Source organism: Panthera tigris, chromosome A3 (assembly GCF_018350195.1).
Source record: "Panthera tigris isolate Pti1 chromosome A3, P.tigris_Pti1_mat1.1, whole genome shotgun sequence".
Classification (NCBI taxonomy): Eukaryota; Metazoa; Chordata; class Mammalia; order Carnivora; family Felidae; genus Panthera; species Panthera tigris.
Window position 1 is genome coordinate 17,410,433 of NC_056662.1, and position 16,273 is coordinate 17,426,705.

At 46.8% G+C, this 16,273-nt stretch overlaps 1 protein-coding gene across 3 annotated transcripts in view; it reads left to right on the forward strand.

Annotated features, from left to right (window-relative positions):
- PTPRT (protein tyrosine phosphatase receptor type T) overlaps positions 1 to 16,273 on the forward strand; it is a 796,626-nt gene that overhangs the window by 103,117 nt on the left and 677,236 nt on the right. For all 3 annotated transcript variants that reach the window (XM_042980385.1, XM_042980383.1, XM_042980384.1), the window contains exon 5: positions 11,225 to 11,399. In XM_042980385.1, coding sequence (XP_042836319.1) covers positions 11,225 to 11,399 — 175 coding nt within the window. The remainder of the gene's footprint in view (positions 1 to 11,224; positions 11,400 to 16,273) is intronic.

Here is a 16,273-nt window from a genome sequence, read left to right on the forward strand (position 1 = left end):
AAATGAGGCCGTGAGTCCAAACGTTTGGAAGAGATCTCCGTAGGGGCAGCATGTGTATTTAGGCACATCACAGGCACTGGACCGGGAGCAGACCCTAATCTGGCAGGAAAAGGCTCTTGCCCTGTGAGCTCATCAGCTCGACAGCAGGCACGCCAGGGCTGATGAGATAAGCAGACGTGTCAGTCCTTTCTGCCGCTGATTTTTCCAGTAAACTTGTTCCCCTGCTCCCTGAAGGGCTGCTGCTGGCCCAGGGCTGTGAGTGTGCTGGACCCAGCTCCTCCACGTCCTGCCCACACCTGCATCAGGTGTCCGTTCCATGTGGAACTGCTGTTGAAGACCTAGTGGCCACACAACAACTAGACAATGATGGAAAGTGAATGATAACACAACAGCTGACATGTGTAGCACAGTTGGTTACACGTATGATGGACTTAATTCTCATAGCCAGGCTTTCAGGGCGTTGCTTCTTTTAGCCCCGTTTTGTAGATGAGGAGGCTGTCTTTGAAGGGGGTCAGTGAAGTCCCGTAGGTCGTGAGCCGTGGAGGCAGGATGGGATTGTCAGTCTGTGTCATGATCTTTGGTCTTGAGCATCTTTTCCTGGTCACCTTGTAGACCCGACACTTATGTCACCATACCAGCCTTTCTTTCCATACAGGTGGCTTCCTATTAAAAAAAGATTCATTTATGTAGCACGTATTTACACACCTCTAATTGGTACTGTACTAGATACTTAAATAGGTCTGTGGTTCTCAAAATTACAAAAAAAAAAATCAAAATGTAAGTCAAACCCTTAAGTCATACCCTTGGTTTTTTTGTTTTTTGTTTTTCAAATTGTTCCTGTTCATTCTTCTCCCCTTCGCTCTGTTTCCTCAGTATGATGTCTACACCTGTAGTGTGGCTTTCTTCAACTCCCACTTCTTCCCAGAAGTGGCCCTTGTGAAAGTCACCAGTGCTTTTCTTGTTGATGAAGCCAGTCGTGGTGATGATGATGGTGATGATGCCTTCAACTTTTCTTTCAGTGTTTGATGATGCTGACTGCCCCCCCTTCAAGTTCCCTCTTGGTTCCATGAAATCATTTGCTGACAACCACGAAGGGTCTGAGAGTTTACCTTAATTGCAGGCTAACGAGTTAGCCTACACAGCTTCATAGATGCTGGCAGAAGATGTGAGACTCATGGGTCAGAGATCAAGGACTTTATTAGTCACCGCACCACATCACACAGCATGACCTTCATGTTTGCCCCACAGTCTCCCCCAACCCCTGCCAAGTCCAGTGAGAATGACATGGGGGTGGGTCCGGGTCGGGTTTACATACAGTGGGTCTGTGCCACTTTTTATTGTTAGCTTTATTAAGATCTAATTTATAAACCATAAAGAATACTAGCAAGTCTAGAATTCAGTGTTTTTTAGTGTATTCGCAGTCATGGCATGGTCATCCCATGCTTTTCTTTTCGCCTGCAGGTGCCCTAGATCAAAAAATAGCTCCTTTAGGGCAACTCGGGATGAAATTCTAGCTGGGCTTTGGATCTACAGAAGGTTGCATGCTCTCAAATTCCTCTGCACCCAGTGCACCAACCCCTCCTCCCTCATCCTGTGCAACGCATCTCTGAGGATTGTAGCTAACTTGGACCTGGAAATCTCCCTTCATGCACTAACTCTGTCTTGTTCACTTCCTAATACCCTTTCCTCAGTGTCTTCCCTCAGCCTGTCCTCAGTTTCTGCACTTGAGGATTTGGTCTCCGCTCATCCCGGCCCTAGCACGTGGGAGCTGAAGGAGGAGCCGGGAGCGAGCAGGACCTGCTTCGTAGAACTTAACCATCTGACAGACACAGACATGAAGCAACTAACACAGAGTTAAATATTTCGGTGTAAATGTGGCCAGGCTGTTGGGGAAGAGTGGGTCTGCTGGGTAGGGAGTCGGGGGGATCATGAGTATCTAAGAAGTGGCCTTTGATCAGAGTTCTGAGAGGGGAACTCGAAATAGTCAAAGGGAGATAGAGGCACCCAGGGAGGAGGCACTTGGGCTAGCCCTTCACCACCTGCCCATCCTCTTTGCTCAGGGCTCAACACTCCCTATGGGGCTTATGCCAGGACGCTCCTGACTCTCCAGGAACTCTGGACCCAGAGATTCACCCCAAATGAGCAGTCAGCCATGCGTGCATCGGGCCCATGGGAGGGCTTCAGCATAGCTAATCACAAATGATTTATGTCCACTTCTATTTCTTCTAACTTTTAATAAAAAAAATCAAAAGCTATTGTTTAGAGACTGCCAGAGAGGTACAAATATGTTCTTAAGAGAATCAATGAGTCAGATTTTAGTGAGTTTCCAAATGTCATGCCATTGAAGCAGTAGGACTAGAAGTGAAAAGAATATTCATTACAAGTGAATTGTGAGAATTTCACTTAAATATTCCCTAGCCAGGAGATTTCTGGAACAATTAGAATAATTTTCAGCTGGAAATACTGGGCCTCATTTTCCGTGTGTGTGTGTGTGTGTGTGTGTGTGTGTGTGTGTGTGTGTGAGAGAGAGAGAGAGAGAGAGAGAGAGAGAGAGAGAGAGAGAGAAGCACAAAGCAGCTCAGAGAAGGCTTTCTGGACCCTGTATTAGAGTATCTCCTATAAAACAGCCATCACGTCTGTTGCACACAGCTCCCTTTTATTAAAGACCATACTGTGCCCACTTCCACCAATCACAAATCAATTACAAGCCTGCATGCTCTCTCTGAAATAATGACAGCCATTTTTGCAGGCTATGTCTTATCTCTCTGTGAAGGGAATAATGCCATGACATAGGAGCAGAGGGGAGGGGGAATTGCAAAATGATGAGGCCATTAGAGATGCCTCAGTAGCTCATAGAGTAGTGTGAAAACAGCAGATCGTCCGTGGCATCAGGTGTTTCTGTGATTTCCTCTCTAGGTAGTTCCTGAGGATAGGTCTTGCCTGAGGGTGGAAGGATGCGTGCATGCTAGGGTCAGAAATACTAACGTGTGGGTATTTGCAACACCTGTTCTTGCAGAGAGTGTGACTCTCAAACAATGTAAACAAACAAAAAGCTAAGGAAAGGTGGAATTTGAGTTGTTGTAAAAGAGAGACCAGCAGATGAAAGTGAAGAAAGAAAAACGAGAGATTTCAAAGGAAGCTGTCGCCATGATGAGGGAGGCATGAGTATAAAATGGGATTAAGCAGGACGACAGCTTAGCTTAAACTATGCCTTTGTTCAATTAAGAAGATATGCACCCCCTGGATGGATGAATTGGGACTAAGGTTCACCTTCTGGAAAGCAGCATCTTTGTGGGCTTAGAGCTTGGCAAGCAGACAAAGCCTTTGGGCAAAGAAAACAGATAACCTTCCTCCAAGTGGACTCAGTGAGCTGGTGGTCTGGACTGGTCTGAGCAGTAAAGCATGAGCTGGATTTGAATGTCACACCAGTGGCTGGGCATCTTTGGTGCAGCGACCACTTGCTCAACCACAGGAAGTGGCCTGGATTTAAGGGATGTTTCCATTCCCGTATTATGAGGTATGGTTTGGCTTCTTCCTTTGCATTCAGGGACTTAAGAGGACCATAATCTTCAAGTCTTGGAGACCTAGGACAAAGTGAGCAGCATCAGCATCACTAGGGAACTTGTTAGAGATGCAGATTATCTAGCCTCACCCCTGACCTGCTGATTCACCCTGGAGGTAATTGCAATGCCTGCTAACTTTTGAGAACCACTGCTTTAGACTGATGAAGTTGGGTTAAGAAAACCTTACCTGAACCTAATAACATATCAGGTACGCCATTGCTTAATAACGTATTCAGAGAGTCTGTTAGCCAAGGATGTGGGACAATGCTTGGGCAAAGCATCTTCACATAGATATTTCTGGATTAGAGACCGCTGAGGTTTCCAGAAAGCTAGGCATCTGGGCTTCTGTTACAGCATTTCCCAAACTGTTTTCTCTGGAGCAATCGTTTCCTGCAAGATGGCAGTTGATGTTCTTTGAATAATCTGCGTACTCTACCCTCCTTTCTCAGAGTCATTGTGAACCATGTGTTGTCATATATGGATGGTGTTTTGGCAATGTGATTTTAAAGTCTCATTCTCTGGAATCAGATCACCTGGGTCCACTCTGTAACTTAGTCACTCAGCAAAGTCATATAAGGACGTGCTAGTACTCGTGTGGTTGGTTCCCCAACAGACTCGTGTGGTCCCCAACAGACTCACTGAATTGGAATCTGCCTTTTTAATGAGATCCCCAGGGGATTTGTATGTACAGTAGTTTAAGAAGTACTATTCATAAAGCATGTTGCTTGACCTCTCTCTGCCTCGGTTTTCTCACTTGTAGCATTTTTTTAATGTTTATTTTTGAGGGGCGGGGGAGCCAGAACCTGAAGCAGGCTCTAGGCTCTGAGCTGTCAGTGCAGAGCCCAATGCAAGGCTTGACTTGCAAACCATGAGATCATGACCTAAGCCTCAGTAGGCTGCTTAACTGACTGAGCCACCCAGGTGCCCTGTAAAATAGCATTAATAGGGCTTATCTCATGCTTTGTCATGCATGAGAAGCACCTGGAGGGTTTGTTAAAACTGAACTGGGCACCTGGGTGGTTCACCTGGTTAAATGTCTGAGTCTTGATTTCGGCTTAGGTCATGATCTCTGCTCTGGTCATGATCTCGAGGTCATGGGATTGAGCCCTACGATCGGCTCCGTGTTGAGCCTGGAGCCTGCTTGGGATTCTCTCTGTCCCTCTCTACCCCTCTCCTGCTCACACTCTCTCTCTATTAAATAAATATACTTAAAAAAAAAAAAAACAACCCAAAACCAAACTAGAATGGCTCCACCCCTAGAGTTCCTGACTTAACGTCTAGGGTGGGGCCAGAGAATTTGCATTTCTAACAACTTTGCAGGGGATGCTCATATAGTGGATGTGTAGACCACATTTTGAGAGCCAGTGTTCTGGATCATTCTAAGAACATAGCTTTTTCCATGCTGACCCTGTTGTCCTTCACGAAGCATGGTGTTTCAATACTCAACTTTATGTGTATAGTTTACCCTTTTTGCTGTTTTGTTGGAACTAATAACAGAGTATGTAAGGAGGAAAAAACTCAGATTGCCAACCCCAATAAACAATATCTAGAAATGGATATCAGCCCTGGGATTCTCTTTAAAATGTGCTTTTCCAACAACTATTCAGGTGATGGTGATGGCCCAGGAACTTCACCCTTGGAGAAGTACTTTCACAGAGATTTTTAAAGGATTAAGTGAATTCTGTCATGTAAGCCAGTTAACACAGTGTCTAGCACAGATTGTACTTAGAAAACGTTAATGTGACTTTTACTTAATATATGCTCAGACAAATCCTGTTAGGTTAAATAAAATATTTATCAAACTCAGTCATGGAGCTCTTGATTCCTGGGAGATGTTGTGTTGACTTTTGGGGGAAGTAGGGTGTGATTGCAGGGGTGCTCCAACTTTCCCACATAGGGAGTGTTCTCTGAAGTCAGTTCTCAGCCTGGTCCCCCCCACCCCACCCATTCTGGCTTTTTAAACATCGATTCTGGGGTAGACTGCCAGCAGATCTCAAGGCAGTGGCTTTTGGGACTTCAGGAGACCCCGCGTTTGAGGTACCATAGGAGGAGACAGAGATGGGAAAGTGCTGGGTTAGAGTGGATGCTATTGGTGTTTGTGATGGTGTCCTTTAAGAGCCAGCACCCCCCAGTCCTAAGGCACTGGGCAGTTGGCTGCTATAGGCTCACAGCTGCCCCTTCCCCAAAGAACTGCCCTGGGGCTAATGGGAACAATTTTCTCCTTTTCCCACCTGGCAGGTCCTGACCAGTGACTGACTGACATGGGCTACCAGTCCTGGCTCCTTGCCTCAAGCTAGGATCAACTCTGGTACATTTAAAGGCTCCCGAGGTCCCATGGAGTCAGGCTGAAGCTGGACTAAGTTTTGATAACATTCTTGCTAGGCTCCTTTTCTCACTGTGTCCTTTACCCGCTTTGTCCTCAGGGCACTCGGTAGGTCACCATGTCTCAGACTCTGCTTCTGGGAAACCCAGCCCTGTCAGTGCTCACTGGGAAATTTATCCAATTTGCCACGGACACAGAGGGGCTGGAAATGACTCCATGTTAGAATAACGGACATAGGTCTGAAGGAAGAAAGGAAGTGTGCCTGAAATTTCAGAGGAAGGATATACTTACATGTGCAAAATACCATAGGAGTCGAAAGAAAGTTTCCAGCGTGCGGGAGTGGTGACCTGGGGGTCTGACAGATTCTTCCCCAGGCTTCCACCAGCATCATCCATGCCTTGCTTCTGTCTGGCTTTTCCCAGGACTTTGGCTTCTCTTCTCTGTCATCCTCTTTCCTAGCACCCTAGCATCTGTATGCCTGTGCATTTACATGGCACCCGGCATCTTGGTTGGGAGGATGTACTCTCCCACCTTGTCCCTGGGCTGAGGTCCATTTCAGGTTCTTGGCATCGTGCCGCTCCATCCCTCCCTGTGCCTACTCAAACCTGCTCATTTGCTTGTGGGTCTGTTCCTGGTTTGATGAAACCTCCTCTTGTTTTCTCCCCTTGTGTTTTCTTTTCTGCCTGTGTCTGGGGCTGAGACAGTGACTGCAACCTGTGCTGCTTACGTATGCCCTCTGCGTCAGTCCCTTCTCCACGCTGCCACCGTGTTCTGGGCCCTGAGCTTGTCACAATGCCTGATCTTCTAGAATCTCTCCTGATCTCGGCTCCTGGGTTGCTGCTCATGTCTTGACGTCCAGCACCTCCTTGCCCTTCCATCTGGGCTCATCTCTCTGAACTTAACCTTCATTTCTCCTTGCCTGGGGTCCATCACCGTGCCATTTCCCATCATGGCTCTGGGCCCTCGTGCCCATTCCTGTCCTGCCATTGTCTGCTCCCAATATGACAAGTGTGATTATCAAAAGGCCTATTTTCCAGAGATTTTATAAGACAACCTGCAATTTCCTATCCTTCGATGGGAGAAAGCCTGGTAGTTCGGGAACTAAAGAGAAAAATGTGAATTATTCAGGGGATGCACTTCTTCTTCTCTGGTTCTGCTGGAAGCTGACATCATTAATAAGAAAAGTAAATAATCCTGGAGGTTACAGCAAAATAAAATTTGAACTAAATATGAAAAAGGAACGTTTTACACTCAATCAGCCCTTTGCTGTTTGTGTTAGTTTCTTATTGCTGTTGTCACAAATTAGGCAGACTTAGTGGCTAAAAACAACACAGGTTTATAACCTTGCAGTGGTGGAGATGAGAAGTCGGAAATGGCTCTTCCAGGGCTACAGGGAGGTATTGGTTGGGCTGCATTCAGTCTGGAGGTTCTAGAGGAAAATTCACTCCCTTACCTTCTGGAAGCTGCCTGCATTCTTTGGCTCATGGCTCCTTCCTCCATCATTAAGCCGTCAGTTAATGTCACTCTGTCAGGATATGGACATTTTAGGGAGCCATTATCCTGTGTAACCCACTTTTCATGGTTAATTTGGAGAGCTCTGCTCCCGCCAGAATACTCCTTTATGTGCTATTTTGTACCCCTTCTCATTTATCCATCATGATAATGTCATAAAGGGGGCACCAATATCAAATCCATCGTAGGTATGAAGAAATCAAAGCTAAGAGAAATGAAATCACAACCCAAGGCTGCACATATTGGGCATTTGCTTGCATTTGTCTTATCATTTCCTATCCTGTCTTTCCCTACCTCCAGCTCTGCCCTCTCTCTGAAGTACCTAGCCTCATGGGAGCTCACCTGTGACCCCTGAGGGACCAGCCACATCCAGGAGAGAGTCTGCCTGGGCTTAGGGAACAATGGTGGCCCAGGAGTTTTATATCAGATTGGTTTGTTTGTTTATTTATCAGCACATTTTTTCCCTGGATTTTTAAAAAAAATTTTTTTTAATGTTTATTTTTGAGACAGAGAGAGACAGAGCATGAATGGGGGGAGGGTCAGAGAGAGAGGGAGACACGGAATCTGAAACAGGCTCCAGGCTCTGAGCTGTCAGCACAGAGCCTGATGCGGGGCTCGAACTCACAGACTGTGAGATCATGACCTGAGCCGAAGTTGGACACTTAACCGACTGAGCCACCCAGGGGCCCCTCCCTGGATGTTTATATACTTCTTTATCCTTAGCATCCAATATTTTTATGAAGTAAAATGTGTACCTCAATTGTTGTGATCTTCATAAATTCTATCAAGTAGATAATAGGCCATTTCAGTCTGAAGATTTAGGTCTTATTTTCACCCAGGAAAGTGAGCTGATAGATGTTGGGGTATGATTTGATTTCCGTTCCCTCAGCTTCTGTCTTCAGGAGTACCAGTTATTCACCTGGTGCTTCCTGGTCTGGTGTCTGTTTTCTTTGTCAGTTTGCCTTCCTCCTGTCCTTTTATCTGTGCCTTTTTTTGTGATCTGCCTGTCCAACCCCCCTCCCCCCATCACTGTTTTTATACACTGTTGATTCTACTGTTCACTTCCTGTGCCCTTGTGAATCCTGCAAATGGCATTGTTTGTTTCCCATAATTCTTTTGAGGTTGATTTTCTTTCTTCGTACTTTTCCTTCTCCACTCACCTCTTGAGTCATGGTCTGTAGAGTTCATGTGCCGGCCTTGCTCTCGGTGTCTCCCTTCTTATCCCCCCACATTTCTTCACTGTTCAAAACATTGGAGGTCGGAGGAAAAGCTCTGTGTCTGATGAGCTGTCTTGTCGGGACCTATGCATTTTTGCTTGTTCCCCCTCACACAACATCCCTTTGTTTACCCTGTCTGTGCCTTTTTATTTTATTTTATTTTTATTTTTTGTCCTCAGCTAAGAAATTGGTGGCAAACAGATGGATCTTGGCTATGCCCGTTACCCACCCTCTTCCACATTTGGAAATGAGGGGGTGAAGGGTGGGGAGTAGTCACCCCTCATCTGAACAACACATGGTATCTGTAGGCCATGCTCTGCCGCCAGGTGGCCTGCTTTCAGATCCCAGCTCTGCCACTTGCAAGCTGTGCCAGCCCAGGCAGGTAGGTGCTTCTCTGAGCCTCAGTTTCCTCTCATAAACAGTGGAGGTAATAGGTCATGATCTCACGAGCCCTGTGTCCGGCTCTGTGCTGACAGCTCAGAGCCTGGAGCCTGCCTCAGATTCTCCGTCTCCCTCTGCCCCTCCCTTGCTTGTGCATTGTCCTTCTCAAATATAAATAAACGTTAAAAATTTTTTTTTAAAAAAGAAAAGAGATCAAAGTGTTAATGATGATATAAGTCAGTTAGATTAGAAAATACCCAGAGCCTTGTCACTCCCTTTCCAGGTCTGAAGGGCCTGCTCAGTAGTGAGAAAAATGGGCTAAATTTTTTGGCGACTCATCTCTTCTGAGGCCTTTCCCTGGGTTCAGCCAACGTTTCCTCAAATGAGGACACATTCCTGGCATTTGCCAGAATGCCCTCTACTTCCTCCCTGCACTGTTTTGGGAGAGGGAATTGTGTCTGGTGTCTGGTCAGTTCTCATGGTGTGAGCAGGTTGTTCCAACTCTTGCAAAAGCGTGTCAGAGCATGCGGCAGGAGGTGGGCAGACTCAGCCCTGATGAGTGCTCCCTTCGGTGGATGCCTTGTATCGTTCTTATTCGGCCATGTTGCTTACTTTCTGGAATGGGAGGGGGTTATGGCTGCCCCTCGCACTGCCATGCTTTTACAAAAAACCCACTTATTTTATTACTTTCAAGTATAAAAGCCATATTTGAGGCAGAAAGTCCAGAGAATGCCAAAAGGTAAAAAAGAAGAAAACCATCACCTGCAGTCTCCCTGTCCAGCCTGGAGCCGGTCAGATCGAGGCCTTGGTTTCTCTGTGTTTCTTGGCTTTTTGCTCACTGCCCTCCCCTGCCATCTCATTCCCTTGGGACAGCTGAGCACAGTAGCTCTACCCTCTCTCATATCCCAGTCCTGACATCACTGATGGGTCCGTGGATGGATGGAAGCAGGTCACACGTATGCTGGAAGCATTTACTTTGGACAGGAAGTGAAGATCGCTTCATGGAAGTTTCCGGGCATGGAGGATGCCATAAGTCCTAAGGTTTTCTGAAATCCAACTAGACAATTAAAGCACTCAATTTTACTTTGGGAAAAGAAAATTAAATAAAGGCAGTGAGGATGGGGTCTTGGTGAAAAGACGCTTGACCTAAAGTTGGAAAAGCTGGCTAAGGGACTTGCTGGCTCTGCCTGTTTACTCAGCCACACAGACATTTGGATTCTGCCAAGAAGAGCAGAAGTAATACACATGTCACACAAGGTTGGGAGGATTAAGAAGGAGATTCAGGGTCTGGCTCATAGTAGATGCTTAATAAATATTCACACAAGCTGCCTCCTCACGCACGAGACTTACCAGTTATCTTAACTTGCTGCTGTTGAAGGGTCTCATTCAAACTCAAAATATCACACCTGAGATGTAGCATGGTGCAGACAGAAATGCTTGTGCATCCATCTTGATTCTAGAAACGGTTACCAAGTCTGGAGGTCGGGCACGGTGCTGTAGATGCAAGGGGCAAAGTCATGCCCTTGGGGAGCTCATAGTCTAGTCTCCAGTGGGAAACGTGTGTAGGCAAAAATGCATGGAAGGTTTGCACCATACAAAAGAGAGTGACTAGCTTCCAGAAGGTGGTATGACAGGGGAACTTGCTAGAGATGGTGATGGGCTAAGCATAGGTTTTTAAGGGTGAGGGAGTGTCCCCAGGCAGACAGAAGGTTCCAGGCAGGGGAAACAGCAAATGCCAAGGAGGAGACGTGCCAGGAAGCCCCCGTCCACACCATGCCTGGGGACACAGATAGCCTGTGTGTGGTTATCAGGGCACCAGCCATGGAGCTGGGGGCCAGGCTGTTTGTCACTTGAGGGCCTATATTTTCAGGAACCTACCTGAATCTGTCTTTGGGGGAACCCTGTGGGCTCTGCTTAAGAGATGAAGGAAAATGGGAGGAAGGCAGGCAAGTGCCAACCTTAGACGCAGGCCAAGCAAGGAACCAAGGTGTTGAGAGAAGGCCTGTGCCCTGTATTGCCATTAGGCACCTGCATTCTTGAATCGGCTCCCTAATGAAGTTTATACCTGCATTAGATCACTTGCAAAAGCCAGCCACGGAGACCCCTCCTTATGGAAAGCCTTGGCCCCAGGGGTGTGGGGACAGTTGGGGCTTCCCAGCTGGAGGTCACCTGGTGCCCTGTGATGATATGGTTTCTGCTCTCCCCCCCTCCCTACCTCTGTCCTGCAGCAATGGAATGGCAGGGACACGGCCCTCATGGTCACCCGGGTGGTCAACCACAGACGCTTCTCAGCCACGGTCAGTGTGGCGGACACTGCCCAGCGGAGCGTGAGCAAGTACCGCTGTGTGATCCGTTCTGACGGCGGCTCTGGTGTGTCCAACTACGCTGAGCTGATTGTGAAAGGTGAGTGCCCCCAGCGCGTGCTTCTCCTGCAGGCCTGATTTCAGGGGCTGCTGTGGCCCCATCCTCAGAGGGTGCAAGGAACTGAGGTGCCTGTTCTCATCTCCTGCTGCTCCTTCCTGTTATTTGAAGGACACAAGATTTCCAGTCCCCCATTCCCACACTCTGCAAAGAAAGAAGTGAAGTTACTGTAAAATCATGGAATTTTGCATTATTCTTCCAAGTTGAGCCTTACTCATAAGGTCCACTTGTGCAAGCCTGTGGGTCTATAACATGGAAGACATCTCCAAATTTGGCTTTATTTTGCATTTAAAGTTAGAATGAGCCAATGTCCTTGTGTTTTGGTTGTGTTCTGTTGCCGTGTTCAGAGAATAGAATTATTTCTGAGGGATTGTTTATTGAAAATTCGATGTAATGACAATATTTCAGAAGGACTTCTGAAATAACCCCCACCCTACTGGCCTTGATTCAATTCTTTTCAATTTTCTTGTTCTTGTTCACCTTGAGGTATTGTTGACATGCTTTACATTAAAATATGCACATTGCTTCCTTTTCTGCTTCCTCCAAGGAGCCGGATATCACATTTATTTTTGAAAGCCTATATAATCTTTGTTTTAATGCTTAATGGTTGTATACTATTTCATCAAGTGAATCATCCCATTTCTTAAAACCTCCCTATTTGTAGTCATTTAGGTAATTCCAGGTGTTTTCGTTTTTGTTTTATCTTGCCTTTGTGCATCAATTAACACCTCAATGGAGTTCTTCCAAAAGAGAACATTTTTATTCCATTGAACCAGATTATTTCCTTGGATAAATGCCCTAGGGGTAGAGTTGGTAGGGCCAAAGAATATGAGCATCTTTATGGATTTTTCTTTGTGTCGTAATACTGCTTTTGCAAAAAGTGGTTTGACAGTTTACCCTGGAAAAAAGTAGCATATGGATGTACTCATTTTCCAGCATTACGTTCACCGATTAAAATTTTAATATAGCATAACTTACTGAATGAAATAATGAACCTATTCATCTTCTGCTAGCTGTAGAATGATACCCAGGGTGTATGAAAGTGAAAACCTGGATCGACTCCCTAGAAGTCTCCTGAGTTGGTTTTCTGGGACAAAGTATGGGTTCGGGTGAGGGCCTTGACCTCTATTTGCTGGACCCCATGTAACCGATAGCCTTGCCTGAACCTAGATTGGGGGTTATAGTCTGAGAGTTTCTCTCCTGGGCTGTCCTGACTCTAGATGGATATTCACACAGCTGACCGATTGTTATCATTCAGGTCTTAGCTTGAACATCCTCATGCCATCTTCTCTGAGAGAATGTCCCCAGCCCTTGTGCTGCTGGGTGTCCTCTATCGTGTCACCTTGTGTACGTGTGATTAAGTACTTATCACACTTCAAAATTTTATTTTTCCTTTATTCATGTTCTTGGTAGTTCTCCATCTTGCCCTTTAGAAGACGAGCTCTGTGAGAATCGAGGCATTTTTCATTTTGTTCATGGTTCATGAGGTCCCCAGACTTAGCCACGGGCATGGCCCAAGTGCTGAGTTTGCCCAAATACAAAACTGCCAGCGTTCAACTGTTTTGACCTGCGCGGTTGGTCATTTTGAAAGGCTCAACCTTAAAATACTTATTGAATGATGGATGCGTAAATGAGTTATTGGCCTCAGCAGGAACTCATTTCATCTCCATAATGCCATGTACACTTAAGCTGAAGATCAACAAATTAGGCAGTCATGAACAGGACAATCAACAGAGGGAAAAATCATCTTAAAATCATTGACATTGAGTGCCATTAATACATAAAAGAAAGCATCATTTCAATCACATTAGGCTCATATGTCTGCTGTTTTGGTAACATAAGATTGATTTTGGTAACACAGTGGCCTCTGCAGGCCTTTCAGGCACTAGGTGAATATGTAATTTCCTGAGCCGCCCCCTGCAGAAGTTCATTATATCCCTCCTGTGGCAGCCTCCTGCTCTGCGGTGGGGACCCACCAGAGAACAGACTGTGTTTGCTCATGCTTTCTCTCCACGGCCTTGCCCACACCTTGCAGGTGCCTGGCACCAGGCCGGTAAGGAGGTAACAGGATGAGTGAGTGGGGCAGCTAGTGTAGCACTCTGATCTTTTTGAACAATTGGAATCAGAAAATGCTTGGTTTATTCTTCCTTTCCGTCCCAGTTGTGGAGGAGGAGATGTGGGTTACCAAGTCCCAAAGCATGGAGGATGGCATCTCCATGGGGAAGCATCATTGCCTTGGTTTGAAAGGGTGGTCAGGGTTCATTGGGACAGTGATTGATCCTTTGTGGGCTGTGCATGGGCTGGGGTCAGGGCTTCTGTGGGAACAGTGCACTGGCCACGTTTCTCACTATGATCCAGGAGCCCTGCTGCCCTACACCTACAGCGCTCGCTGTTCTCTTTTCAGGGACGTGCTGGGTGTCCTCCTTCAGAGGTCTCCTTCACAGTGCGCCTTCTCTGCAACCTGCTCCCCTCTTGCTACATCTTGAGAAAGGCTTTTATGGCAGGTGCCTGGGTGGTTCAGTCAGTTGAGTGTCTGACTCTTGATCTTGGCTCGAGTCATGATCTCACAGTTCCTGAGTTCGAGCCCCACATCGGGCTCTGAGCTGACAGCACGGAGCCTGCTTGGGATTCTGTCTCTCCTTCTCTCTCCCCTTCCCCCAATAGCACAAGTGATCTCATGTGCACGTGCTCGCTCTCTCTCTCTCTCAAACTTTTGAAAAACAAAGAAAACCTTTTGGGATAGCACTTGTTTGTAGCGACCATTATTTTTCCTTTTTTTAGTTGGTGGCAAGCTAGAAGCTGAGCCCCTTGAATGTAGAAGTCATTTCACATACGTGATCTCATTTAGTCCTAACTATGACACCATACCTTAGTTTTATTTTAATTCATTTTACAGCGGGGAGAACAACCACAGCCAGGTTGAGAGACTGTCCTAAGGGGCAGAGCTGGGGTTCCGCTGGGTGTTGGCTCATGCTATTTCAGCCGTCTTTGGACGGCCTCAGGGTTGTGACCTTGTTGGCACCTGGTGTCATGATGTCAAAAACAGTGTTGAAGGCAACCAGACTGCATGCAAACTCATGACAAGAGTCTCTGGAGCTGCTGTTAACTTGGCCTTTTAACTCCTGCTTTCTCCATCACTGCTCCCCTCCTCTCTGGAGTGGAGTACTTACTACCTTCCAGATTCCAGGGGAAATGGATTTAATTCTTTTTACCCACACACTCCTAAATAGCTAACGGTTGCCAAGCCAAGTAAAATGAAAAGCAGGGGACACCCAGAAGCAGCAGTGATGTCTGGCCAGGAACCCATGTGAAGGCAGCATCTGGGGGAAAGTGTCCTGTGACTCACTGGCCTCTTGGAGCCCCTGGCCATGACTGAGCAGGATGGCTAGATACTTTAGTACTGAAATATTTGCACTTAAAGAAATATTTGCACTTAAAAAAAAGTAGGGGCACCTGGGTGGCTCGGTCGGTTACGTGTTCGACCTCGGCTCCGGTCATGATCTCGCGGTTTGTGGGTTTGAGCCCCGTGTTGGGCTCTGTGCTGACAGCTCAGAGCCTGGAGCCTCCTTTGGATTCTGTGTGTTCCCCTCTCTCTCTGCCCCTCCCCTACTCACACTCTGTGTCTCTCTCCTTCAGAAATAAATAAACGTTAAAAAAAAAAAAAAAGGAATAAACATAAATCTTCTTTCAGGAAATGGAGAAAATTTGAGAAGATGAAAGTATTTTCAAGGGCTAAGTCTTGTCTTAGGGGATGGCGCTCCCCAAATGTAACTTCCTGTTCCTGGTTTACACATCACACAGATGGTGTGTGCTGAGGGGGAGGCAGCTGACCCCTGCCATGCCACGTGTCCTAGAAGGAAAACCAGCCCTGGGCACATTTTCCCCCAGGTTTTCTTCATTTTATTCCAATTCAGACACAGGAAAGTGCCCTGATGCATGGGTTCAAATCCAGGCCTATCTTGTCCCAGCGCTATGACCTTGAACATCAGCCTCTTCCGATAAAGCTGGCTCATCTGGGAATAGAGATGTAGGATTACCTACCTCAGAGTGGTGTGTGTCCAGCCAGAGGATTCAATGAGACAATGGATGTAGAAGTTCTGAGAACAGTGCCTGGCTTGTTGCCCTTAGAAGTGTTTGTTAAATAAATAGTCGTGGTTCGTGTGATTTCCCAGGTAAGAGAGTAAGAGATGGTGAAGGACTGGGTGGGTGTGTGGGGATAGGACGCATGACCCAGTGGTGGTTTGATTGCTATCTCTGTGGCCTTGGAGAAGTCATGTAAGGCCTCCTCTGCAAAGGGAGACTGGTGGTCTCTCCCCATAGAGTCATGTGCTGATCATGGGGAAAGGGAGGGAAGAGATATAAAAGTGGGTGCTGACATGTGGGCTTGTTTGGGTTGACAAGTTAGGGTCATGGATCATGGGGTTTGGGTCATGGGGTCCATGCTAGGTCAGATGCCCCAGGTCCCCTCCTGTGTCCACCACTGGTGAGCTAGGAATCTTGGGAGAAAGGAAAAGTAGCTGGTCCTTCTTGCGCTCAACCATCTGACCACATGGCAGCACTCGTTCAGAACTCAAGCCATCCTGCATTTGGGAGGTCACAGGGTCCCTCGGTGCCCAAGGGTGCCCAGAGATGGGTGGAGCGCCCTCTGACAGTGTCCATAGCAGGTGTGTGCACCGTGCCAAGTAATGTCTCTGTCTAAATAGGTGTGTTTATGGCTGGCTGGCTTGTGCTTCATGTGCTATCCCAGGATTGTGAGCATCAGCGCTTCAGAAGATACCACCTAATTTGAGTGTAGGTAATATCAAATTCTCAGGGCAACACAGATCAAAATGAAAGCAAATTGGAATTACTTAATA